At 52.2% G+C, this 27,809-nt stretch overlaps 1 protein-coding gene across 1 annotated transcript; it reads right to left on the bottom strand.

Annotated features, from left to right (window-relative positions):
* FAM155B (family with sequence similarity 155 member B) lies at positions 1-27,712 on the bottom strand. The gene is made up of 3 exons (XM_032620131.1): positions 25,871-27,712; positions 3,323-3,494; positions 1-2,918 (listed from the first exon to the last, which is right to left on the bottom strand). The coding sequence occupies exons 1-3, from the start codon at positions 26,726-26,728 to the stop codon at positions 2,533-2,535; spliced, it is 1,416 nt and encodes a 471-aa protein (XP_032476022.1). The 5' UTR covers positions 26,729-27,712; the 3' UTR covers positions 1-2,532.
* Positions 27,713-27,809: the final 97 nt, after the last annotated feature.

The following is a 27,809-nucleotide window of genomic DNA, read 5'->3' as shown; positions in this document are numbered from 1 at the left end:
TCAAGTCTTACCATTTATTTCTTTATGGGGTTAAACAAGAGCAGAGAGGCTTCTGCCCCACGATGCAACAGAACAGAAAGCGGTACACATACAGAGACTCTCACCGAAACACAGAGGCAGGGGAAGGGCGACAACTGAACCATAGCCAGGTGAGGGAGGAAGGGACAGGGACTACTAGGAATCCAGCTTGGAGACTCAGTCATAGGAACTAGTGCAAGAAAGTCCTACTCATGAAGCACAGTGTAGAAAATGGCGTAAGAAAGCTGCCCAGCTCTGCTGCCTGTGACGAACGGCAGGGGCAGCTGGAGGGGTGGTGGAAGATCTGGGCAGTGGGGTGGATGGGGACAGTCAAATGACTTCGAGGTGGAGTGAGGTGCCCCTTTCCCCTGCCACTGGGCAAGGCCCTGGGCTGGTCTGAGCCAGGGGTCTCCTGGGCACTTGGTGAGGGGGAAGAGGGGATGGGAGTCTCCAAGGGTCTATTCCCTGGGGTCCTAAGGTCCCCCTTTACTTCCCGGTCCCTTTTCCCCTCCTGAGGATGCAGGAGTTACAAGGCAGTACATAGAGTCTCTCACATCTACAGAAGCATCTCTGGAAAGGAGCCAGCACCTCTTCCCCTCCCCAGCTGAAAAGAGCACTCTAGGGATGGGGTATGTGGCTAGGCCTGAAATGCTGAAGGCCAAACATGGAGTGTGTGGGCAGGGCACAGGGCTGGGCAGGGGGAGGGGAACACGCTGGGAGAAATGAGAAAACTGGCAGGGAAGGACTCCCTGGTCTCACAAAGCCTATTTGGGGACCCAGCTGAGGCCCTTGAATGATTCCCTCTCTACTAGTGAGGTTTCCCATTTATCCCCCAGCCAGCTGATTCCAGCTGTTCCCTCCCCCTCCCCCTTTTGGTTTCCCCTAATGCAGCTCCAGGCCCACCCCTCCCCTTAACTCACTGGCATTGCATCCCAGGACACAGGCCCTTCTGGCACTGAAAGCCGCTTGGCCCGTCCCAGGAACACAGTTGTGGCTTCCTTTCTCGTCTGCTCCTATTGGCTTGTAGATGTCCCAGGCCATGTGGCCTCCCACCCCTAGGAGGTCAGCACGAGGCTAATGGCCCCCAAGGGGCTCTCCAGGCCTCTTCCCTCGTGCAGCTCTCTAGCCTGACTAAACACTTCAAGTCTCTCAACCAAGGGACCACAGCACATCGTCTTTATTTAGCAGGTCCTCTTGCCAGTTTCTGGACTTTCTCCAGCTAGGGGCAGGGGTGGCTGGATTAGGGGACCTGCTACAGGGTGAGGAGCAGTGTAGTGGTTCCACAATTGGGATAGTAACCCATGGGGTCAGGGATGAGAAGGGATGAATACTCTTTGGTAGGCTGGGGACGGGGACAGGCTGGGCATGGGGGTGGCTCATCTCTGGAAAGCTCTGGGGCAACGCCACCAGGGTTTCCGTCATGGAGGCCTGGGCTAGGACGAGATGGGGGAGTCTGGGGACCCAGGCCAGGCCTGACCCTCTTGGGCTTAAGTCCCTCCTCCCCATGGAGATCAGAAATGGAAACGTCTTTGGCCCCAAGGCCAAGATCTCCAGGGCAAGAGTGGCCCTTGGGAGTATGTGCACCTTCTGTAAGATATGGCCCTTCAGACAGCGGCAGTCTGACCATGTGCCCTCAGCCTTCTGTTTCAAGGCCCAAGAACCCAGTCCCTGTGCTCCTTCTCCAGAGGGCTCCTTACGCAACCCTTTCTGATTTGGGGACGTGTCCTCGAGCCTGCCTCAACACTGATCATCTGCCTCCCCAAAGCCAGGTGGTGACAGCCCATTTAGCCATCTCTCTAAGCCCTCTGCCCACCTCTCTCCTCTCCTCTCCCTCTTCCCTATCTCCGCTCTCTCCCGCCACTCATTCTGCACCCCCTTCCTATACCTCATGGCCTAGGGTGCTGGGGCACAGCTTAACCGGGGCCCTGACCTAGCCGCAACTGCGTACACCTCATGTCCCAGCTGGGCCCTTCCCTGTGGCGGCCCCACGTGGGATAAGGTGCGCTGGAGCGGGAGGAGGGCCGCTGCGTCGTCTGCCGTTGCCTGCAGGGGTGTGGGCAGGAGGGAATTAAGGATCGTGGCAACAAAAGGAATGCGGAGGGGGGAAAGAGCTTCTCCCCTCTGTGCCCCCCAACATTCCCTGAAGAGCCAAGGCTGGGTGAGCAGCCTCCTTCCTTGGGGTCAGGGCTCTCAGTGGTGGTGGGCATTTCCACCCCCCCACTACCCCCTTTTTTTTTGGCTAAGCCCCATAGATGGGGGCCTGGGAGGGGGGCACCTGCTGCTCCTGCCTTTTTCTCCTGGATGAGTTTTGCAGCTCCCTGGGGCCCTCTGGCCGTTCTGTTGGAGCTGCTTTTGGAGCGGGGGTTGGTAGGGGGCGATGTGTGATTGCCCCGTTTCCCCCACCCCCCACCTGGTCCTACACCTCCCATGGGAGGGGCCCCCTCCCCCTCCCCCTGGGGGGGGCGCTGGAGCTGATGTCGGTGTGTGGTGGAGGTCTGATCTCCCTCCTTGCTGTCACTCTTCCCGAGTCAGGCCCTCGTCTAGGGCAGGCAGTGCCTCCAGGCCCGGTCCCCCACCACCCTGGCCGCTGGAGAAGGACACCATGGTATGGAGGAGCATGAGAACAAGGACGTAGAGCCGGATCCTGCTGGGACTGAGGCGGGAGCCCCCAGAGACCGGCAGCAGGGAGGGATTGTGGCTGAGGTGGCCTGGGGGGTCGTGGCGGGGGTGGTAGTGGGGGTACTGTTGGTGGTAGTGGTGGAAGTAAGAGTGGTGGAATTGCTGGTGGTGGGTTTTAGGGGCTTCAGACTCCTTGAACTTCTTCTTCTCCGACTCACAGGAGACCCACTGCACGTCACAGCACTTGGTTTCCGGCCGCTTTGGCGAAGTATCCAGCAACCCTGCCAATGGATAAGCAAGGCGGGGTGGGGTGCTAAGGGGGCTGCTGGCTATGTCCTTCTGAGAGAGGTGATTGTCAAAGCTGGGGCTGCTCTGGTAGTCCTGCCCAAGACTCTTCCCCCTGCCCCTTAGCACCGTCCCTTTCTGGACACATCTTCCAGGGACCCCAGACAGTTTTTCTGGGGTAACTCCCTGGCCAGGTATGTTTTGGATACAGATGGCCACTCTGCTCTCTCCCCCTATTCCACTTTGCCCCATCCCAACCTGGGGCCTCACTACCTACTCCGGCAGCCACTAACCTTCTCCTGACCCAACTTCCCTGTTGCCCTCCCTGCTCCCACAGCCCCGACCTGGTGCCTGTTCTGGGCCCCTGGCCTCCTCCCTCCTCCCAGGGCCCTGCCTTTACCTGTACAGATAAAGCCAGGGAGCCCTCCGTACACCATTTCCTCATTGTCAGGGAGGATAAAGGGGCACCGGGTCTGCACCTCCAGGCAGTATTGCTTGCAGGGCACCCAGCGCTGGCATTCCTGCTGGGTCACGCTGAAGTATTCTGAGCACAGCCAGGCCTTGTAGACAGCCTGTAGGGAGAGGAAAAAGCATCAGCCCAGGCGCCAGCCCCTTTCCGCTTCAGAGGAGAGGGATGAGGAGGGGTGTACCTGTACTCTATAGGGGGAGGGCACGGTGTGCTCACCAGCCCACCCTCAGGATCCAGGGGGTGGGGAAGAAGGGTTTGGGTCAAGACCACTACCTCCTACCCTAAAATCTCCCATTTCGTAGCCAGAACTCCCAAGCCCCCAATCCGCAGTCATCCAAGACTTTGAATTTGTTCGTTGGTAAAATCACAAAATGACTCCTATATCAGAGCTGGAAGAGGCCCATCCAACCATACCATTTTATAGCTGGTCCCGCGAGATGTCCTGACTTGTCTGAGGTCACCTGTATTGAGGTAAATGTCACTTCCATTCAATTCAGCAAACATTTCTTTGGCTGATGGTGTTAAGTTTCTAAACTCAAGAAAAGAGATGGAGAGGATAATCTTTGCTTTACCTCATTAGGGTGTTGTGTAGATCAAATAATATGACACATATGAAAATGTTTTGTAAATTCTATAGTGCAATACAAATGTGAGGGGTTATTTTTAATAAAAACAGGAATCTGCCTTACCAAGCACCACATGTGCCTTCAAGCTCTACTTAACCCATGCTCTGTCCTGTTGGCGTCCGCCCTGGAGTGGAGCAGACACCACATTTCATTTGGAAACTTTGCTTGGCCGTTTCACTTCGTGGGTATACTTCCTGCCCCTCATCTAGCCCACTTCCACCAGGCACTTGGTCCTGGCTAAGAAAGGTTCCCTGCTCTATACTCTTTGGCTATCATCAAGACCAGAGTTCCTCAACGGCGACACTACTGACATTTTGGACTGGATGATTCTTTGTAGTGGGGGCTGTCCTGTGCATTATAGAATATTGAGAAGCATTTCTCGCCGCTACCCAGTAGTTGCCAGTTGCATCCTCCCCCTCCTCATTGTGACAACCAAGAAATGTCTCTGGCCATTGCCAAATATCCCCTGGGTGGGGGGCAAAATCATCTCCCATTGAGAACCAGTGATCTAACTCCTTGCTACTGAAAGTGTGGACCTGGACCAGCAGCATCGCCATCACTTGGAGCTTGTGAAAAGTGCATAATCCCAGGCCCTGCCCCAGACTTGACAAGTCACACCTGCATTTTAACAGGATGCCCAGAGCCCTGCCCACATCCATTCTTCATATTTTCAGGGGCACCTTCCCATAGTTGCTCCTTGTAGCGATGGTTCTCCGACTTCAGTGTGCCTCAGAATCCGCTGGGACACTCGTTAAAAAGGCAGATGGCCCCCTCCAATTCAGCTTCAAGAGGACTGAGGTGGGCTCAGGAATCTGCCTTTGGAACAAGGGTCCAGGTCATTCTGCGGCCAGAGGCCTTTCAACCACACTCTGAGCAACGTGGTCAGAGCTTCTTACACAGACTTTAAACATTTACACTCAAATACAAATAACTCCACGGTGAACATGGACTTGGGCAATGTAATCCCACACTGGCCTTTTCCAAAGTGGGGGCAGGGGCGTGGTGATGGGTGGTAGTGGGTTGTGGTGCAAGTTACCCCCCTGAGGAACACAGATTTGATACCATTTTCTATATTATAAGAGGAGTTAAACCACTGGCCACTGGCGTGAAGCAAATAGAAAAGCCGGAAAAGATTTCAGTGAGGGTATGAGTTGAGCTGGGGGAGTTCCCTGGTGGTCCAGCGGTTAGGAATCCACCTTCCAATGCAGGGGGCGTAGGTTCGATTCCTGGTCGGGGAACTAAGATCCCACATGCTGTGGGGCAACTAAGCCTGAGGGCCGCAACTACCAAGCCCACGTGCTCTGGAGCCCAGGCGCCACAACTAGAGAGAAGCCTGCATGTTGCAACGAAGAGCCCGCACACCACAACGAAAGATTCCGCGTGCCACAACTAAGGCCCGAGACGGCCAAAAATAAATAAATAAATATTTTTAAAAAAAGAGTTGAGCTGGGACTCAAGGTAGGATTTTAGATGGCACGGGCAGAGATGAGACAAAAGGGAGTTCTGGACCGAGGCAACAGCTTAAGCAAAGGTACAGATGTGAGCACATGCATGGTGTGCTAAAAGAATGGAGAACGGTTTCATATGAATGAAGTGCAAAGGATACCAATCTCCCGTGGATGGACATTTAAGTTATTTCCAGGTTTCCACTATCACAGACAATGCTTTGGTGAGCAGGTCTGTACACACCTCTCTTGAACACTTGTGTTACATTTTATTTATATAAACTCAAGAGTGAAATTATTGGGATAAAAGGTATGTGCAATGGAGTGAGAAGGGAGTGGAAGGAGGTGGAAAGGAACAAGTAAAGGTAAGAGGCAGGGGAAGAGGGAGCTAGAGGGGTAGGAGAGGGGCTCAGGGGTTGGATGGAGTGGCAGTGGAGTCCAGGGGCACAAGGGAGGAGGGGAGGAAGAAAGAGAGGGTAAGAAAGAGTAGGGACTTGGAAGGTAAGAAATGGTGGTTATAGCGGGGGTAGGAAAAAACAGCACTGGGGAGGAAGCAGGGGAATAAGAGATGGAGGGTGTAAGGGAGGTAAAGAGGTACAGTGAGGGTGAGAGAAGATGAAGCGTAAGAAAGAGTAGGGGATAACAGGGTGGGGGACAGGAGACGTGGAAGATGGGCTGTGAAGAGGAGGGGTAAGGAAGACGGAGGAAGAAAGAGGAGGGTTCGAGAGCCAGCAGGGGAATAAAGGGGGGTAAAGAAGATGGGAACAGAGGAAGGCCAAGATAAGAAAGGGATAAGACAGCAGAAGGAGATGGGGGAGACAGAAAGAAAAGTAAGACAGGAAACAAAAGGATATCCTTAACGCTAAGGGCCCCAGTACCTTGGAGACTCCCCCCGCCCTCCATCTTGTGGGTCCCAGGGCGCCAAGAGGCAGCTCTGTCCACAGCCTCTGCCCCAACCTCTGCAGCCTGGACCCAGAGTCCACCTCCACCCTCACCCTGAATTGTGTGGAACAGCCCAGTCCTCCACTGCTGGGGTTCAGAGGCCCCTGCGCGATTCTCCCTGGGCTCTTTCGGTTTAATATTCCTGCTCCCAGGTGAGGCTGCAGTGGAGGGCCAGCTCTCCTCCTCCCAGGCAACTGCAATTAGCCTAATAGCAGGCGCTGGTGGCCGGGCACTCCCCGCCTCTGCTCTGGGAGAGAGAGAGGGAGTTGAGGGAGGCAGGGCTGGGAGAGGGGTGACCTGACAGTGGGAGGGAGGCCTTTCTCCTTAGCTAGACGACCCTCCCTCAAGCCCCAGGCCCCAGAGTCACCATGGCGAGCAGGTTGCCTGAGGAGGACACCAGGCCTGTGGGTGGCAAGACAGGAAAAGGCAAGGAACTAGTGAGAGGAATGGAGGAAGTAGAGTGACACGGGGCTGAGAGGTAATCCAATTCCTTAGCCCCACATATGGCCAGCTGAGGTCATTGCTGGCCCATATGCTTTAAAAAGGGGCTGGGGTCCTTCTCAGATGAAAAGTCTGGCTCTCAGGGCTACCACCTGGACGGCAAGCCTGCCTTAGTCTCCGTAGCCCTCTTCCCTAGGCAGGCCTAAGTCACTTGCCCCATCTCATCAGTGTTAGGACTGAGCCAGAGGGGACCGGGTTGCTTGGGCAGTTGCAGGGGACGTGGGCACTCATCCACAAGGATGGGGAAGAGCCAGGAGAGCTGCGTTCGGAGAGCTGTGGGGCTTGCTGGAGGCGGGGCATGCAGGGCAAAGGAAGAAATGTCTCAGAACCAGACAACAGTCGGTTGGGAGACCCTCGGAGGTCTTTTGCTCTAGTTGCTCAATTCTGGCTGCATATTAGAATCACTCAGAGAGTCTTTTTTTTTTTTTTCCCCAGGTATCTTGCTATTTTATTTTTAACTAGTTTTTTTTTAACATCTTTATTGAAGTATAATTGCTTTACAATGGTGTGTTAGTTTCTGCTTTATAACAAAGTGAATCAGTTATACATATACATATGTTCCCATATCTCTTCCCTCTTTTTTTATTTATTTTTTATTTCTTATTTTTGTTTACATCTTTATTGGAGTATAATTGCTTTACAATGGTGTGTTAGTTTCTGCTTTATAACAAAGTGAATCAGTTATACATATACATATGTTCCCATATCTCTGCCCTCTTGCGTCTCCCTCCCTCCCACCCTCCCTATCCCACCCCTCTAGGTGGTCACAAAGCACCGAGCTGATCTCCCTGTGCTATGTGGCTGCTTCCCACTAGCTATCTATTTTACGTTTGGTAGTGTATATATGTCCATGCCACTCTCTCAGTTCATCCCAGCTGACCCTTCCCCCTCCCCATATCCTCAAGTCCGTTCTCTAGTAGGTCTGTGTCTTTATTCCTGTCTCACCCCAAGGTTCTTCATGACATTTTTTTCCCTTAGATTCCATATACATGTGTTAGCATACGGTATTTGTCTTTCTCTTTCTGACTTACTTCACTCTGTATGACAGACTCTAGGTCCATCCACCTCACTACAAATAGCTCAATTTCGTTTCTTTTTATGGCTGAGTAATATTCCATTGTATATATGTGCCACATCTTCTTTATCCATTCATCCGATGATGGACACTGAGGTTGCTTCCATATCCTGGCTATTGTAAATAGAGCTGCAATGAACATTTTGGTCCATGACTCTTTTTGAATTATGGTTTTCAGAGAGTCTTTTAAAAACGCTTCTGCTTGGCCCACATTGCACTCCAGACCAAGTCAGTCAGAATCCTTGTGGGTGGGGCCCACACATCTAGAGTTTTTCAAAACACCTCAGTTAATTTTAATATGCAGAGAACTTAGCCCTGCTTCATTTTATAGCTGAGGAAACTGAGGCCCAGAAAAGGGGTGGGGGAAGGACTTCTCTACAGTCACATAAAGTAGTGGCAGAGGGAGGAACTTGAAACCCAGTTTCTCGACTCTAACTCCAGGGTTCTTCCTACTGGACCATCCTACCAGTGACTGCATTCCAAACTCAGGGGGCAGGACACATTAGCGTGGGGAGGGGAGGAGAGCTGAGGAGAACCAGGCCTGCTCTTGGCTTTCAGGCTCTTCAAACTCCAGCCCTGGCAGGAAAGCCTTCTTCATCATGCCCTGTCCTCTGAGCTTAACCATCCTGGACCCTCAAGGTAGCAGCAGATGATGGGTGGGGTGAAAAGCCTTGACCTGACAGTGCCCTCCTTTCCCTACAGAATCCCCTTCCCCACCTCCAGCAGGCCACCGCTGGGCTCAATCAAGTTCTGGCTGCTACAGCCAAGTTGCTATGGGAACTGGGAGGGGAAGGAAGCAGGGAGTAACTAGAGGGAACACCAATTAACCCAAAAAGGAAGCTGAGAAGGCTATCCCACCCCTCCTCCCGGCTGGGCTGTTAAACCACTCTTTTTTTTGTTTTTGTATAATGTCTTTTTTTAAAAAAAATATTTACTGGGGCTTCCCTGGTGGCGCAGTGGTCGAGAGTCCGCCTGCCGAGGCAGGGGACACGGGTTTGTGCCCCGGTCTGGGAAGATCACACATGCCGCGGAGCGGCTGGGCCTGTGAGCCATGGCCGCTGAGCCCGCGCGTCCGGAGCCTGTGTTCCGCAACGGGGGAGGCCACAGCAGTGAGAGGCCCACGTACCGCAAAAAAAAAAAAAAAAAAAAATTACTGATTGATTGATTGATTGATTTTGGCTGCATCAGGTCTTAGTTGCGGCACGCAGGATCTTTAGTTGCAGTATGTGGGCTTCTTAGTTGCAGCGTGCCTGCGGGATCTAGTTCCCCGACCAGGGATCGAACCCGGGCCTCCTGCACTGGGAGCAGGGAGTCTTACCCACCGGACCACTAGGGAAGTCCCTTAAACCACTCTTGAAATGGGAGCAGGTAAGACGAGGGGGGATCCCCACCCATCCTGGGCTCTGCAGCTGCTAGTTTAGGGAGGAGTGGGAGGACCTGGAGAGCCTTACCTTCCTGCTCCCTGGCTTGCAGCCCTGGCGGGCATTCTCATCCCTACGCTCCTCTGGGGAGAAGCGTGTGACTTCTCCTGGCCCCCAGGGTGCTACGGGAATGCATACAAGTGCGTACCTACAAACACAGCCCACAGCCAAGACTCAGGGCCAGAGGGTTTAGGAAGAGGAGGCCATCCTGGGCTCCTCGGTTAGGGGGCGGGAAAACCCTCCAGAGAGGAGAGCTTCAGTTCCTGCCAACCAGGAAGTTGGCAGTTTCCTTCTTGGATTCCAGCTTGCTTCCCTCCCTAGGGCCTATTTCCCCATCCAAATCCTCCCTACAGACCTCTTCATCGCTCTTTGCTTTCCTAAGGCACTCCTGGGACACTTGGCCATGAGCTGCAGCTGCAGAGACCGTGGAGGCAGAGTGGCAATCTGGGCTGGGCTTGGGAATGAAACCCACTGTCCACAGCACATAAATAACCACCCTGCCCCTGGAATTCACCTAGGTGGAAACTGAGGCTCAGAAAAGGGATTTGGTTCAGCCAAGTCAGAAACATGCAAGAAATCAACTATAAAGCCAGGATGAGAAGGGAGGTACTCTGGTGACTAATCCCATGTCTCTTTGTGCTGCATCCATCAATACACATAGCATTGTGTGAAGGACCTCCTTGAGCAGGTCTGAAAAGAGCCACACGCTCCTATTCCTGATTCTGGGCTTTCAGAAAGTTGGGTCAGAACAGGGTAAGGTCAAGGTCAATCTCTCCAACCCAGGGGAGGGAGATCTTGGACATATCTCTGGGAGTAGTTCCTTGGGATTGGCAGAGTCACACTGAGATGAGAGGCATTACAGGGCAAATGCAGGTGGATGACATGGCTTTACTTTAAGTGGCTGTAAAAATAAGCAACAGCTTTCCTGCTGCTGACAATGAGCAGTCATGAGTCAGAGTGGCCTGGCCTGGCCTGGAGGAAAGGCGGGGGAGATGGCTTGAGAGGTGGATAAGAACCCAGAGCCACTGCAGTTCCAGAGGGTCCGGTCACCTCCAAGTCTCTTAGGCCACCTGCTCCAAGGCCAGGGGCAGCCTGGTTAGTGGAGAAGTGGTGTCCCTAGTGCAGGAGCAGTTCTCTGAAGGAGCCTAGATGACCCATATCAATCAGGTGAGCAGAGGAGGCAGGTTCATGACCACTCGAGAATACGAAGGACTGTGAGAATCACAACTCCACCTCCCTATCTGCTGTTGGAATTTCCACTCCAGCGTCACTGCCACAAGCTAACCAGCTACTGACTGCACACCTCTCGTCACAGGGCGCACGCTCTCTCCTGGGGCAGCCCATATCTTCAGACAAGTCTCGTGGTTAAAGAAGTTCTTTCTCCTTCTGAGCTGAGATAATGCCTCTCTGTGGCATTGCTCATGGCTCCTCCTAGCTCTTCTGGGACCATAAACTTCCTGTCCCCATGCCAGCCCTGCAGTAGGTATTTGTAAACTTCCCTGAATCAGGTCAGGTCTTCCCATTCATTTTTTCCTGCAATGATCAATTTCTGAACATGTTCAAGTGCCTGGCACTGGGCTGGGGAACTACATATGATAGAGATAGGGAAGACAAGATTGCTATCTTTAAGGAGCAGGAGAGACAACCTTGTGCGTCAATCATTAGAAGTCACTGCGATAAGCAGTATGTACTTGGTGCAATGATAGCATAAAAGGAGGAAGGATCAATGGTGTTTTGAGGGCTGAAGCACAGGAAAATACCTCCATGTGGGAGAGGCTGGAGTTGGGGCTTGGAAAAAATGGGTAGAAGTTCACTGGGTGGAATAGGGCAGGAATAAGTGCACTTAAAGTGAAGGAATAAGTAGGTATAAAGGCCTGGAGGTGTGAAACAGTGCCGGCTTCAGGCACTGTCGGTAGTTTAGCATAGTTAGAGGGTACAAAGGGGGCCATGATGGGAGATGAGGCTACGGAGGAAGGCCATGCCCATATTATGATATGTTCTGCATGCTGAGGAGGAGCCAGGCTTCATCCTATAGGCAACGGACAGCCTTCAGTGGATTTTAAATACCTGCTTTTTAAAAGATTGCTCATCACTTTTAAGTCAGTGATAAGTTAGTCCTATCACTGACTAACTTTTCAGACTTATGTTCTGAAAGTGTGGATGATGGCGCATAGGCATCAAGACTGGAGGTAGGGAGACCAGTTAGGAGCCTATTGCAACAATCTGAATGAGAGATGATGGGGATACCAGGTTTCTGGCTTGGGTGGCAGGATGAATAGTAGTTTCATTCATTAAAGAAGGGAAACCAGGAGGAGGAGTAGATTTGGGGGTGAAGAAGATGAATTCAGTTTTTGGTCATGCTGACTTTGAAATATAGGTCAGTATATACTAGGCGAGGTAGAAATGTCAAGGAGGCAGTTGGGCACAATGGTCTGAGCTCAGAAGGAGGGTCTGGGCTAGAAATAAAGGTTTGGGAGCCATCAAGGGTTAAGGAGTTAATCATCAGGAACATAGTAGGACTATACTTTTCCACACCCTTTGACATTAGGTATGGCCATAAGACTTGCTTTGGCCAATGAAATGTGAGTTGAAGTGACATGGATCCCTTCTGGGGAAAAGCTTTAAGAGCTGGAGTACCATCTGCCTCTGCTGCTGACTGTGGAAGCGGTGTTGAAATGGACCTTTTGCCAGCCTGGGTCTCTTGGTGACTATCATGAACAGATGCTCCCTGCTGACCTATTTTGGACATGTATTATGAGCAAGAAATAACTGTTTGTCGTGCTAAGCCTCTGATATTTGGGAACTGTTTGCTACTACAGCGTAACCTGGCTCACTCTGACTGATAGAGCAATAGTGGCAGCCAAGGAAGTAGAGGATATTGCCTAGGGAAAATTAACGCACAGAGAAAAGGACCAACAATGGATCCCTGGAAAACACTAACATTTAAGGGGCAGGTAGAAGAAGGGAATCTGATGAAGATGGGGGAGTGGTTTAAGAGCTTGGAGAAGAAACAGAAGAGAGTGGCATTCTATAAATTAGGGGAGGAGAGTTTCAAAGAATAAGAGTGGTCAGCAGATGAGGACATGCTGGCAGTCGCATCATGGTGAGATCGGTTTCAGTGGAGCAGTGGGGGCAGAAACCAAATTGAAGCCAATTTAAAAGGGAATGTGAGGGAAGAAAAATTGAGAGAGCTATGTGTAGACTACTCTTCCAAGAAGCCAAACTAGTTTTTCAACTGTTTTTTGGGATGTGGTTTCCAGTTCTCTGTTCTACCCTGGTTGTTCCTATTCAGACAAGTTCCTATTTTTCTATGTCCCTTGCAACTGAATGCAATCCCCAGACAGAGTTTATCAACACAGAGTCAAGGAGAAGTATCAGCCCTCCTATCCTAGAAGCTCTGTTTCTGTTAATGCAGCCTAAGACCACATTTGCTCTCTGGGAGACTGTATTGTATTCTTTTGGTAATTCAGTGGAGATGGAGAGGGGAATTTCTGCCTGGAGTGTGGGATCAAAGACACAGCCTAGATCAAAGTCCCTGGAAGGAGCTCAAGCCTTCTGGCAAGACATCTGCATGAATTAAACATCCTTGAGACGGTAGGCTCCCTGAGGACAGGGACTGTGTCTTATCTGTGTATTTCCCTCAGGACTTGACATGGAATTAGGTATACAGAAGAGATGCCTGCTAAGTACTTGAAATCCAAGCGCTTGTAAACCAAGCCTCCAGCAACTAGCCCAGACTGGAGTAAGGTGGAGATCTCCAAGAAAAGGGTGGAAGTAATGGGTTATGTAACGTGTTGCATGAATCTTACAGCTTTGATGGAGAAATTGGGGATGCATTAGCAAAAAAACAAAAAAGAAAAAAATCATAGAAAACTAAGCAAACAGAAAAAAGAGAGGCAATTATTAACTCCAGGAAAACAAGTTGGCCAAGGAAGAAAATGTAATCACAGTATTCTACATGACTCAGCTGTGAACAATATTTATAATCCTTATAATGTAAATATGGAATACTGTTAACACCAGAAATTGTGATATGACAATATTGGATATATGAGGGGAGTGCACATACGGTGCTGCTGGTAGTAAGAGAGCTAAATCCCACTCTAAAAAAATAAATAGGCAGTACATATTTAAATCAGAAAAAAAAATAAAGAAATGACAGCATTGGTATATCATTTAGAGATGTGGAGGTAAATATTAGAAGAAACAGCTAAGAGGTTTAGAAGTATTTGACTCTGAAGAGTGAAGCTTAGGGTTGGAGCAGAGGGCTTCTGTTTTAATTATAAGCAATGAGCTCTATATCATTTAAAAGATATTACATTATATATCATTTAAAAGACAGATGCTACAAGAATATATATCGATAGATGGAATAGATATACATATGTGTATACATGTATATATATGTATATGTGTGTATCTTTGTGTGCACAAAGATATTTCAAACAGAAAAGTCAAGAAATAGCAGTATCGGCACACCATTAAAAATGTGACAATAAATACCAGAAGAAAAAGCTAACAGAGCTTCAAGTGTTTAACTCTGAAGAGTGACTATATATATGTAGTTTATATGTCTTTTAAAATTATGAACATATATTACTTTGATAAAATGAAAATAAAATAAATATATAAACTGATATGCAGCCATGAACCTCAAAAACAACAAAACAAAATCCCTAAGACTTGACCTGACCAACCTTGCCAGACTCAGCCAAAAAACCCCAGGCCCTACTGCGCAGTCATGGATCGTCTACTTCATCACCGCTGTCTGGGGCATGGGCTTAGGTCAGGTCAGCTTAACAGGCCAGCGGAATTAATGAGCGGCCCCATAGCCAAAGAGAACTCATATGAGAGGAGGGGAACTCTGAGGGCCTCTGTGCCCAACAGCTGTGCAGGCCACCCACCACAGAAATGGTGCCAGTGTGACATGACAACCATGGCTTCATTTGAGTTGCACACAAATGTGTCTGGCATAAAATCCCGCTGCCCCCTCCCAGGGGGCACACACTGTTAGTCTGGGCCCAGGCCCAGGTAGAAATCTCCAGCTCCCTGCAGGGATCATTGTGAAACCAGCTCCTTGCCCCTACCTTACTTCTGTCCCCAAACACAGTACCTTGCTAAACAGATGAGAGGCTGGGGAGAGACCTAATAAAAGGACCTGTTAGTTGTGCTTGGTCTCTGGGGGTGAGGTAAATCAAGGCTTTGGAGTCCTTCCATCTCTGGCTCTTCCCTCCCCTACCTGAGCATATCTCTGTGCCCTCATTCACTAGAATCTCTCCAGTTGCCTTCTGGCTCCTAACCTTCCACCTCCACACTAGACACTTCACCTGCTTCTCCCAAATTACCTTTCCCTTCTCCTAAGGGAAAGTGTTGTCAATCTCAATTGAGTATTAAGCAGTCGTTTAGATTAAACACATCTAATTAAGGTGACAATAATTATAGCTACCATTTTTTAGGTGCTTAACATACGCCAGGCTCTGTTCTAAGCAGCTGACCTTTATTAACTCATTGAATCCTCACAACCACCCCCTGAGATGGAGAAACATTTACAGGTGAGGACAGGAAGGACCAGAGTTAAAAATAGCTTGTCCAGGACTTTCCTGGTGGCACAGTGGTTAAGAATTCGCCTGCCAATGCAGGGTACATGGGTTCGAGCCCTGGTCCGGGAAGATCCCACATGCCGTGTAGCAACTAAGTCCGTGCGCCACAACTACTGAGCCTGCGCTCTAGAGCCTGTGAGCTACAACTACTGAGCCCACGCGCCACAACAACTGAAGCCTGTGCACTTTAGGGCACGCATGCTGCAACTACTGAAACCCATGTGCCTAGAGCCTGTGCTCCGCAACAAAGAGTAGCCCCCACTCGCCACGACTGGAGAAAGCCCACGTGCAGCAACGAAAACCCAATGCAGCCAAAAATAAATTTAATTTAAAAAAAAAGCTCGTCCAAGGCCACACAGCCAATAATAATATATGGTGGCTACCATTTTCCGAGCACTTTCCATCTCACAGGCACTGTGCTCTTAAGAGATTAGCATGTTATATGTCATTGAAGCCTAATAATGACCCTATTTCTGAGTTTTGAATTCAAAGAAAATGAGGTTCCAAGAGAGATGAAAGGTCTCAACAACTGTTTTATGGAGAACACAGATTTCAAGCTGGAATGTGAGGTCAAGTTTACCTGGGCTTCGGTTCCCAAGCTTATACACCATATTGCCCCTAGGATGGTCCCTCCATTTCACTATCACCATTGAAGTAATTAGCTTGTTACATAAACAAATCTTTTTGATGGAATTTCAAGTCAAGTTGGGGAGAGATTTCTAGGACTGGATGGGAGAGTGATTTTCTAAAATCAGTGTATTCAGCTCATTCCCAATATGAGTAAAGTTTTCTTTGTAAGGGAGTGTCGGGGGAAGAATACTTGGGTACTAGGGGCTACAAATGACCACTTCCATTCCCCCATCAAAGCACTCCCTTTCCTCTTTCCTCTAAATGCATGCGTGTGCGCATGCATGGGAGCACAAACACACACACACACCCTGGGAGTGTTGAAAAGAGGCAACTGTTCCTGCTCTGATCTTTGGCAACCTGTGATGGGAAGGCAGCTCTCTCCTTGTACAAAGGTCTTCTTGCCTTTGGACATGTATTCTCCTGTTCTAGGTCTTGTCACGTAGGGGCTCCTGGAACTGCCTTGCCCTGGAAGACTCCAATACTAGAGTCCATTCCTTCAGAAAGGTTTCAGGGCAGCCACAACACTCTACCTAATTGCTCCTTCTCCCCAGCTTGCTCCATAAATGTTCTTCATCGAAAAGCCTTTGCTCCAGTCAGGTGGAGAGTTAGCCAGAGCTGGGTTCAGATTCTGGCTCTGCCACTAACTGGCTGTATGAACTTGGACAAGTCATCTGTAAGGAGGTAGGGACTCAGTCACTAATTTGCTATGTGACTGTAAGCAAAGTACTCTCCCTCTCTGAGTCTGAATTTGGATCCAAGAAGATGGTCCCTAGGGAGGCAGCAGGCATGGGGAGAAGACAGGCTCAAACATCTTTAACCTCAAACATTTCTGTGGTCAAATCCCAGGTTTGCTCTCACCAGTTATGAAAACTCAAACAAGTTACTTAAATTCCCTGATCTATACTTTCCCTATCTGCAAAATGGAGATAATAAAAGCACATATCCATAACCTTTCCGTAAATGATGTCTGTAAAGCAACTAGCACAAAGCTTTACCTATAGTAAAATTACACTGGTACAGATTGGGTACCCTGGATTTGACCTAGATTCAAATCCCAGCTCCAACTCTTATTAGCTGGATGACCTTGAGCCAGTTACTTAACCTCTCTGAGCCTGTTTTCTCCTAAGTAAAATGGGGATAAATATATATACACTTCACAAGACAGATGTAAGAATTAAGTGAGATAAAGTATATAAAAAGTGCCTGGGATAATTCCTTTCCTCCCACGCCCTCCTTTCAAGCTCTAAGATGCAAATAATAAATGGAAAAAAACACAACTGCCACAAATGTAATCAGAAAAAAATCATTAATACATACAAGTCAATAACAAAAACACAAGACATGGACAGACAATTCATAAAACAGGCAATACAAATGACCCATAAACAAGAAAAGCAAAATTTGACCTAAGGAATGCAAATTACAAGCCAATGCTATAACACTTTTCAGCTACAAATTAGTAAAGTTTAAAAAATATGATAATCAATATTAGACAAGGGTGGTAAATTAGTCTCACATTTTTGGCGAGGGTATAAACTAGAAGCAGCCTTCTGGAAAGAAATTTGGTAAGAAAGAAATTTGTATGTCAAAAGCCTTAGAAAGGTTAATACTCTTTGATTCTGTAAGACTAGTTCCAAATGTTCGTCCTGAAGAATTAATGTATATGCTTCCATTTGTATGCAAAACAAGGGAAAGAAAAAGTCATTTTGTGTGCAAATGTTGATGTAAGCTCAGAGAGGGATGGAAGGATACACACCAAATCGTTAACATCAGTGACCTCAGGGCAGTGGGACTGTGGGGGGAGGGAACAGGAAGATTACTAAGTGGAATACAGAGGTTTCTTTATAAACCTCTGTATTGTTAGATTTGGTACAATGAAGGTGCATTATTTTGTGATTTAAGAAACTCAGCAAAGTAGAGAAATAAGAAAAAAATGATTGAGATACTATTTATTAAAAAAAAGGAATCACAGACCTGACAAAGATTTATGGACAAAGATATCCATCACAGCTTTATTTACAATAGTAAAAGTTTAAAGTAAATATCCAACAATAGGGTACTAGGTAACTAAATTGCACTAAATTCATGGGATGGGATATTGCATGCTCATCAGGAATGATGTTTGTGGGAAGTCCCTGGCGGTCCAGTGGTTAGAACTCCACGCTTTCACTACCAAGGGCCCAGGTTCAATCCCTGCTAGGGGAACTAATTCTGCAAGCCATGCGGCACAGCCAAAAAAAAAAGAGGTTTGTGAATATCTAATTACATGGAAAGATATTCAGTATAACTTTAGCAATAAGTTAAAAAGAGCAGGGTAAAAAACCTGGATGATTTCAACTATGTAAAAATATATAGTCACATCTATTAGGGTGGCTATTATCAAAAAAAAAAAGCAAAAGTATAAATGTTGATGAGAATGTGGAGAAATTGGAACCCTGTGCATTGCTCGTAAGAATATAAAATGGTGCAGCGCTGTAGAGAACACTATGGAGGTTCCTCAGAAAGTTAAATATAGAATTACCACATGATCCAGCAAGTCCATATCCGGGTATCTAACCAAAAGAATTGAAAGCAGGGATTCAAACAGATACTTGTATACCAATGTTCATAACAACATTATTCACAATGGCCAAAATGTGGAAGGAAATGAAAATATAGGTCCACACAAAAACCCGTCTATGAACGTTCATAGCAGCTTTATTCATAATTGTTCAAAGGTGGAACCAACCCAAGTGTCCATAGAGATGAATGAATTTAAAAAATGTGGTACATCCAGACAACGGAATATTATTCACCCATAAAAAAGAATGAAGTACTGATACATGCCAAGATCCTCCTGAGATTGTGACAGAGGATGGGCGTGAGGAAAGGAGGTGTCTGCTCCCTCCTTTCTCTACAGGCTCTACCAAGGAGATGGGAGGAGCTGGGCTCCTCTTGCCTGGAAGGAGGGTATCTGTTAGATTCTCAGCCCCAATCTGCTGGAAGGATCAACCGGGGCAGGAGAGGAGTAGGTCTCCTAGACAGACCTAGTGCAGGCCTGAGCCCTGCCCAGCAGCTGCTGGGAGAGCTGGGAGGGGAAACCGTGAGACCGTATCACCCCAGAGCCCGTGAAGGCCTGGCTTGGCCTTTGGACACCCAGTTCCCATGCCAGGCTTTTGGTGAGCCCTGGCCTGGGATGGCGAGGCTTCTCTTGGAGGTAGAAGGAAGTGCCAACTCACCAAGCTCTGCCCGGAGAAGGACGAGTGGTGGTGGTGGGTGTTACCATTGTTTCCAGTCTTTGTATTTGGTTTCCAGCAGATAGCATGGCTACCTGGCTGATCTGTGAAAGGTGAGCATATCTGCTTAGTGTCGAACTCAACTAAAACTTCCAACCAGGTTAATCCTTCAGAGCTATTTGAGACTCAGAATCTTTTAAAAATACCTTTTTTTTCCAATTGCCAAAAAGGAGACTGGGGTATTGAACAAGGAGGATGTTGGTGGGTCCCCACTTTGGATCTGAGCTACTCCAGGGGGTCCCTACAAGTTGCTAGTAGGTGCTGCTGGATTTCCCTTGCAGTTCATCAGCTTCTCACTCCAGCCTCTCAAGAGCCAGCTGGGCATTGCCTCTGACAGCTGGGGGAGTTTATCAAGATTTTCTTTATACATGTGTGCACTGGGGAAAGGACAGACAGACCTGGGTTTGTGTGGCAGTCCTCCCACCTTTTAGCTATGTGTCCTGGATAGGTCGGTCACTTTCCTTCACTGAACCTCAGTTGTCACATTTGTAAAAAGGGAATAATGAGAGTACCTGCCTGCTAGGACGACTATCAGGATTAAATGAGTTCATGGACACACATAAAGCCCCTGGCATCTCCCAGGCACTTGGAGGCTGGCAGTTTTCTTTTCCCCTTTCCCTTTGTCCTTTGGCACCAGCCTGCCTTCACCTTCTGGCCCAGAGACTTGTGGCTCAGGTTCCAGCTCCTTTTTCCAGAATCCATTCAAACAGGAGCTTTGGTCCTGGCAGCTCCTGTCACTCCATGGTAACCCCTTCCTTCACCAGGACCAGCTGCAACTCACCTGGTGCCCTTGCTCTCCTCTCTAAGCATGGCTGCTTGGCTCGAGGTATCAAAAATTCAGGCTTTTCTGAACACTCTCATATACCCAGGGAGAAAAGTCTGGTCCAGCATCCCTGCACACACCCTGGTCTGTGCGCCTGTAACCACAGGAACACAACATACCTATTCCCCAGAGGCTTCCCGGCTCAGCATTGGAGAATGGTGCTCCTGGAGGCCCACATTTGTCTAAACCCCCTCAGAAGCTGCCCCTGGTTTTCCAGCAAACACCTGCAGCTGGAATCCACATGTGGCTGAGACGTGAGCTGGGGATGGGGGAGTAGGGGTGGGGGCAGGTCTGATGCCCAGTCTGCAAGGGCACAGGGCAGATAAACAGCCTCACAGGGTGGGAACATAAAAGAATTGCCCATAAAAGAACTGCCCTGAGGGAGAAGTTTTTCTAGGGCAAACTCCCACCCTCGAGCCTAAGGTGTCGTCCTACATATGCACCCACACACCGAAGGGTGGGTGTGCCCTTTCCCTGAGACACCGATGCCTGGGGAGGAGACCAACATGCACCCACATGGCTTAGAGGCACCCTCTCATGCTTGTAATGTGTTCGGAGATCCCTGACTCTCCTTTAACCTCAGCCGCACCCACTGTCTTCCCTTTCCTCACCCTTACCTCCACTGTGTTTAGCAGACTCTTCCAGTCAGACCATGAGAGTGGGTGGAAGGCTGCTGGGCTCCCTTCCTCCACTTAACTCCCCTCCGCCCCCACCTTCAGGAGATACCAGTTTATCCTTCATGGAGGTTCCCGTTGCTATGGTGACTATAGTAGTCAGGCACCAGCCTGTGGGAAGGATGGGAAGGCGCCATGAAGAAGACTGTGCCTTGTGTGTGTGTCTATGTGTCTAAGCATGTGTGCATTCACACACACACACACACACACACACACGTCCACACTGAGTGGGGAGGAGAGAAGGCAGGAAGGAGAAAAAGAGCAGAGAGGGAGAAAGGGGACAGGAGAAGAGGGGACCAGAAGATGAAAGGGGGGCAGGAGGAGGGATGGGGATCAGAGAGGCGAAGTGTGAGAGGGGTGTGAGGGATGCGAGGGGTGAGGGGGCATGCAGGAGACAAGGGCAAGAGGTGCAGTGCCGGGACGGGGGTTAGGGATGAGGCCAGAAGATGGTCAGGACTCGGGGTAAAGGTTGGTGGAGTATGAGGTAGAGGTGAGAGATGAGGGGAGTGGAGCTGGATGGGAGATGGGAGAGGGCTGGCCGTTAGAAGGGAGCAGGGAGGGGCGTGGGGGGAAGGGGAGGGGTGGGAGCAGGTGGGGGTAACTGTGGGGAGAAGTGGGCGTTGGAGGAGTGAGGTGTGGGTGCGGTTTGGGAAGGGTCTAGCAGAAGGTTGGGAAGCTTGTGGGGTCATTGGTATGTGGGGGTGTTGGCTGTGGGCCAAAATTGGGAGGAATATGGGGATTGGTAGTGGGGTGGGTCAGGGTAGGGGTGAGGGGATCCGGAGAGGTGTGGGCAGCGTGGGGCCACTTTCCCACTCTCACGTTTAAGCCCCTATACCCTGTCTGAGCTACAAACATTGCCTCTTCCGTCCCCGGCCCTTCCCAGAAGCCCGGTGCTCACGTTCATGGCCAGTGAGCTTCGGTGGATCTGGACGCCCCTCCTCAGGGGAGCCTTTGCCATGGTCCTGGGAGGCTGCTTCTTGACTGCCTCCCCCTTCCTCCACCCCCAAATGGGGACAAGGGTACTCTCTCTGCCCTCACGAACCCTGGGTCAGGGAGGCTGACTGTGGGGCACTGCTCCGTGCCTGAAAGCTTGGGTGACAACAGGGACCACTTGCCAACTTGGGGCTCCTGCCCTTTGCCCAGTGCCCCGAGCTTCCTGCTCTCGGCACCAGCGTTAGCCTGGGAATCCTGCTTGGCAGGAAAACTGTGGCAGGTGGGAGGAGAGAGGAAGGCAGCGAGGCAGAAACAGCTGCCAGCCGGAGTGGAGGAAGAGGTCCCCAACGGGTAAGGGCAGAAGGCGAGGTGCTGGCTCTGGCTGGGTGTGGGTGTTAGGCCTCCTTCCCTGGCCTTGCCCATCCAATGCTGCTGTTGCGGCAGCAGGCTCTGCTCACTGGCCTGAACTCTGAGCTGACACCGACCTCAGAGGTCAGCTGATCCAACCCGCTCTAGACTCCGGAGTCAGAGTCATCTCCACAGCATTTCCCCCAGGGTCTGTCTGAATCAGGCTAGACCTTTCCCTTGGGAGCAGGAACTCACCTCCTCTCAAGGCACTCTGTTCCCTCTTTGGAAGGAAAAAACTGTTAACTGAACAACTCTGATATGCCAGGCCTAGGTACTGTGCAGACTTCTCATTAATAATGAGCTCATAGGGCTGTTCTGATGAATTACCTCCATTTTACAGATGAGAAAAGTGAGGCTGAGAGAGCTGAAGTCCCTAGCTCAAGGTCACACAGGTAATACATAAAAAGGCTGGGCTTGAACCCAGGACTTTCTAACCATGAAGTCCCTCGAAGGTTAAGCAGGACATGCCTCTTGTTTTGCATCCTGACAACTCTTCTGAGGTCTGAAGTTGGAGACCACACCTTCCTGAGTCTCCTCTTCGTCAGGTGAAACAGCTCCTTCAACTCTGTCCAGGAGAACTTGAGTTTTAGCCTCCTCCTCAACTGCTCAGTGTGAGACCCAGAACCAAACACACAATATGCCAGGTGGGTGTGGGCCAGTCCCGAAGATAACAGAACTATCGCATCCTTCCTTGGCATTAACCTTTATGGTTGTGGCCCTACGGCTAGTGAGAACTGAGAACTGGCCTTCTATCCCTTCTTGGATCAGAGCTATGAGAGAAGAGGCCAGGGTTTTGTTCCCATCTCCACCACTGCCCCCCCACCCCCCATCAGACTATCCTCAATTTAGAGTAGGGAAGGGGCAGAGGTGGAGGAAGAGGCAATCAGAAACCAGGCGGGGTGTGACAGGGCTGGGAGATGGAGAGGGCTGGGGGAGTGAGGGGGTGGTCCAGTAACCACAGGCAGGGCCAGAAGGGCTAAGCAGAGCAGGAGGCAAGGGCTGAGGGGATGCGTGCACAGGGAGGCAAGGGAGGGGTGGAGCGGGGCCCCAGGGGTTGGGAGAGGCCAGCGTGGGAACGGGCATTGACCTCCCTAAGTTATCATTGCCCTGCTGTGTGAGAGGAAGTCAGTCACACGTTAAGGAAATGTCACAGCTGGTACTAAACTGGGAGGTGTCACAGGCAGCAGTGAGGACAGGTATGATGTGTGGGGCCCTGTGTGGCCCGAAACAGGGGCAGATGTCGCAAAGGGAGAGAACAGGGTTTCTGGGGCTGCCCGGGAAAGATCTAACTGAAATACTGGGGACAGGCCCCCGGGGATGGGGGTCACCTGGCCTTGGAGCAAAGGCTCCAGGTTTGGTTTCCAGCAGCAGAGGAAGCCACCTCACCCTAGCCTGGGGCGGTGTGCTCTCCACCCTGGAGAAGCTTAGAGGATGTGGCATTATCTCCAAGAGATCCCATTTGGGGGAGGGGCTGGACAGCAGGGCTTGAAACTGGGGGGCAGGCTTGGGGATCTGCAAAAAAGGCCTGGGATAGAGGTGGGGCACTGGGGTGAAGACAGAGGGGCTGCAGGAAGGAGGAGAGCAGGGCCGTCTTTTCCTGTAGGGCCTGTAATACAGCTGGAATCCAGAGGCCTGTGGGTGTAGGCCTCAGTGAAGGGAGAGCATGTTGGAGAGGGTGGGAAAGACAGGAAGAAAGCTGTGGAGCTGACACTGCCCTTCTCCCAGCACAGCAGGCAGCAAGAGAGCAGGCGGAGTTCACTTGAGAGGGAGAGAGAGAGTGAGAGTGTGAAAGCGGCAAGGAGACAAAGGAGGGCAGGGAGGGCCCTGGCCATTGCAAACCTGATGAGAGGCCATGGCCAAAGCGTGAGCTTAGCATCGACGCCACGTGGGTTGGAGTCCTGGCACTCCTGCTCCTTAGCTGACTGGCCTTTGGGCAAACTGCTTGAGCCCCCTGCACCTCAGTTTCCCCATCTGTAAAATGGGGCCCATGATGCTGGTATTACCAGCCTCCCCAGGCAGTTGTGATCTCATAATACACGTGAAAGAGGCTACAAACCCTAAGCAGGACATCACTGCCAGGTGTTCTGTTATTCTCACAAAATACTATCAGCTACCTTTTCCCACTTCAATCTCACAAAAGACTCAGGATGTGGGCAGAGCCAGGATTATTATCCTTGTTTTACGAATGAGGAGACAAAAGCTTAGAGAAGTGAAGTGACGTGCCCAAGGTCACACTACGAACAAGTGGTAGAGATGATCAGGCCTCCTGAATCCAAGATATCAGTTGTCTTTCTCCTCCAACAAACTGCTTGGTAAAAATAATCAACATGAGGGATTATCATTTAGTGCCGGATCAGACAGAGCCTGAAGCCAACTATGACCTGGAGAAAACCCCATGGGAAAGTTGTAGCATGGTCTCTTTTTCATCCTGGAGATTGTGGGAAAGAAAAAGTCGGGGCCACGGGGTTGGAGGGAAGGCCACAAAAGGCAGACAGCCTTTTTTCTGTCTGCTAGTGGCCCGTGTCCCTCTGCTCGCACTGACATCAAGGGTGTGTGTCTCTATCTCTATATGACAAAATGTGTCCTTTTTCATGTGACAGTACTTCTGCCTGTGTGTCTCTGACCTCCTGGGGAGATGTGCATATGTATGACACCTTGTCTGCTTCTGTGGCACCGTTTGTGGGTGTTGACGACCTCTCTCTACCTCTGTGTGACTTTGCCCGGGGTGGTGGTGGTGCTGTTTGGCAGTGTGTGTGTGTCTATCTGTCTGTACACCTTTAAGAAGTGGAATATCTCATTTGGTAGTGTGAGTGAGGCAGTGAGTCAGCTGAGGCTGAGGGAGGCGGGAGGGAGACTGCTAGGTTACGAGAACAGGAAAAAGGAGAACGAGAAAGTGAAGTCAGGAGCAAGGAGCTACCCGTTTCCTCCCCGACCCCCTGCCCAAATCCCTAAGGAGCCCACCAAGAGCGTGGAACCGAGCAGAAGTCCGCAGGGGTCACGTCAGATGGAAAGGGGCACTTTCTGTCCCTCCCCAAAGCCTCGGAGGGAGACAAGCTAGGCTATGAGGCAACTGTCTCCCTATCCAGCTCTCAGCCCCCAGCTTGAGGATGGGTGAGACCAGCACCCCACCTGGTCTCCTCTTCACTTGACCCTTTGACCTTGCTGTTCTCTTTCCTCTCAGAGGCAGGCCACCTGGCCAGGCTGCACAAACAGAGCAGTAGCACCATGTCCCAAATGTTTACAGCCCCCATACACCCACTGTCCAGAACGACCCTGCTCAGGGTCAAGAAGTTTCTCAACACCCAGCTCTGCCCTAGGCAGGCCCATTCTGCAGGGGCCCCGCCTCTCCTCTGGATGCCAGTCCCCAACAGCCAGTAAGCCAGCTTTCCCTCCACTGCCACCCCAGGGCACTGGGAAAGCACTGGAACTTCTGTAGTGCACCAGCCTCCAGTAGTCCTCCCACAAGCTGCTGTGCCCTGCTCCCAGCTCCTTCTCTTGTCAGGGGAGAGGAGCTGGCAGGTACATCCTTGGGAGAAAACAGGCACCCTGGGGCTCCACCTGCTTAGACTCTGACTAGCCACCTCAGGTCATATAAGGTCAACAGTGTGCTGTGCCCCATAACCAGGTGCCCCTCCTCTCACCCACTGGCAGGGGCCAAAGGGTCAGGGTTAGGTTGCCAAATAGTCTTCCCCCACCTTTGGCCTTCCCCCTGCACCAGCCAGTCCCAGGACTTTCCATTCCAGCCAAGGAAAGGAAAGGGGCACCGCTAGGTGAGGACGGGGGCTGGGGGAGCCAGAGCCCTCTTTCCATCCCTTTGCCAACCGAGGGAGCCCCCGGACCCCTCCCTCCTCATGCGGGGGGCGGGGCGCGAGAAAGCCCCAGTCAGATGGTGCCCAAAGCCAGAATCAATAGAAGTTGGCCAGGTGGTTACCTGACTTGAATCCCTGAGGCCCTGCTTCCCGGGAGGGTCCCAAGGTAGCACTACCCGTGCCCCACTGAGAACGGTGGGGGTGATGGGGGGAGGTGAGGTGGGTAGAGGGGGAACCTCCTTTTTTCTCCCGGTCCCACCGCCACGGCTCCCGCCGCCGAAGCGGCAGCCGTTGTGGCCGCGGACGCCAGTCCCTACCTTACAGCCTTTCGTGCAGGACCGGATTGAGTACTCTTCTGCTTGTAAGTATTTATGCAGCACGAGGTCGAACTCGTCATATTTTTCCTGAGCATGTCGGTCGAGCCGCTGGTACGCCTCGATACAGTTGCTACACACCTCCCAGGCCCCGGAGCCCGGGCTAGCCACCAGGGCCAGCAGGTCCCCCAGCAGGGTGTCCAGGCTGCAGTCCAGGCTGTCGGGGCGGTCCATGCCCAGCAGCAAGTCCCAGACCGTGTAGGTGTCGCAAAAGGAAAGAGTGAAGTTCCGAAAGTGGCCTTTGAGCAAGTTTTTTTTGGCGGTGGGGAACTCGGCCGGGGCACGGGAAGGGGAGTCGGGGGGCCGTAGAGGGGGCGCTGGGGTGGTCGGTTCGAAAAGTCTCTGCAAAGATCGCAATTTGGTGCAAGCTGCGTCCAGCCCCGTGGGTTCTGGGACGCCGCCGCAGTCCGGCCCGGGACCGGCGGCGGGGGCGGCTTTGGTCAGGTTGCTGTATCGCGGGCCGCAGGTGCCTGGGGGCGCGCTGGGCTGGTCGGGCGGCTGCGGCGGCGGCGGCAGCACCGCGCGAGGAGGCACCGGCTGCAGCTCCCGGCCGGCCCCCCAGGGCGGCCGCATGGCGCTGCTCAGCTCCCTGGCCCGGGGCCGGGCCCCCGCGCACAGCCACAGATGGTCAGCGAGCAGCACGGTGAAGAAGAGCAGGGACGCCAGGGACAGTCGCCATCGCTGCGCCCGCTCGGAGTCGGCGCAAGGTTTGTCGCTCGGCCTGGGAGCCCAGCAGCAGCAGCAGCAGATAGTCAGCGCGGCGGCGTCTTTCCCGGGCCACATCCAAGCGCCCCTGAACATATTTCAGGGGGGTCCGGGCTGGAGGAAAAAGGCGGGCGCGAGGCCGGACGGCCGTCTCGGGCTGGCGGGCGGGCAAGCCGGCTGCGCGCCGCTCCGCGCTCCTCGGCGCCGTCCAGGCTCTACCTCGGGGGCTGCATGGCGAGGCAGGCCGGCCGGCCCGGGGCTCCGCTCAGGCCGGAGTGGCGGGGCGCTCTCGCGCCGTCCCCGCGCCCCTCCCGCGCTCCCTCGCTCGCCGCCCGGGCGCGGCCGCCCGGCCCGCTAGGCGCTGCCCGGCGTCCCGGCGGGGGGCGGTGCGGGGCACTGGGGCGGTGGCGGCTGCGGCGGCGGCGGCGCCGCACTCCTCATAGTGTCGGGCCGCTCAGCTGCCCCGGGCTCAGCGCCACTTCACTCCGCGCCGGCTGCCGCCCGGCTAGCACTCCGCTCCGGCCGTCTCGGCTCGGCGCAGCTCTGCGCCCCTCAGCGCCGCCGTGCGGGCCCGGCCGCCGCGCTCCGCTCCGCTCGCTCGCCCCGCGCCGCGCTGCTCAGCTCCCGCCCGCCCGTCCGCCCGCCGGCCGCCCGCTCTGCGCCGCTCCCAGCCTCGCTCGCGCCCTCCTAGGCCCGCCGGCCGGCCCTCTGCTTGGCCCTTCGGGCTTCGCTCGCGCTCTGGCCGTTGGCCGGGGCCGGTCCCGGGCCAGCTCCGCTCCGGCTCCGCGCCCGCCGCTCCCGGAGTTCCGGCTCGGGCGGGCCACCTGGCTCCCGGCGGCGCCACAGGCGCCGGACGCCGACGCGGGGCTTTACTTAGTGCGCCTCTCGCTTCCGCCTCGCGTTCGCACCGCTGTGGCGGCCGCCGAGCGGCACGGCCCCTTGGCTCCCGCTGGCCATGCCCCTCAGTCTGTCGCCATCTTCCGCTGTGCAGAGAACACCTTGAGAGCCCGTGTGCGAGTGTGTTTGGGGGGGAGTGGGGGCGGAGAAAGAGCCACGAAGAGGAGGAGGGAGCGGGACTGGGGCCCCGACTGCGCCTGCGCCTCAGGACTCCCCCCCCCCCCCCCAGCCGGCCGCAGCCTGTGCTGTTTGGGGATGTTTCCAGTCCACCCCCAACTCC

The sequence above is a fragment of the Phocoena sinus genome, chromosome X, assembly GCF_008692025.1.
Source record: "Phocoena sinus isolate mPhoSin1 chromosome X, mPhoSin1.pri, whole genome shotgun sequence".
In the NCBI taxonomy this organism is placed as follows: Eukaryota; Metazoa; Chordata; class Mammalia; order Artiodactyla; family Phocoenidae; genus Phocoena; species Phocoena sinus.
Note: the sequence above shows the minus strand (reverse complement) of the source record. Positions and strands in the feature narration are given on the sequence as shown.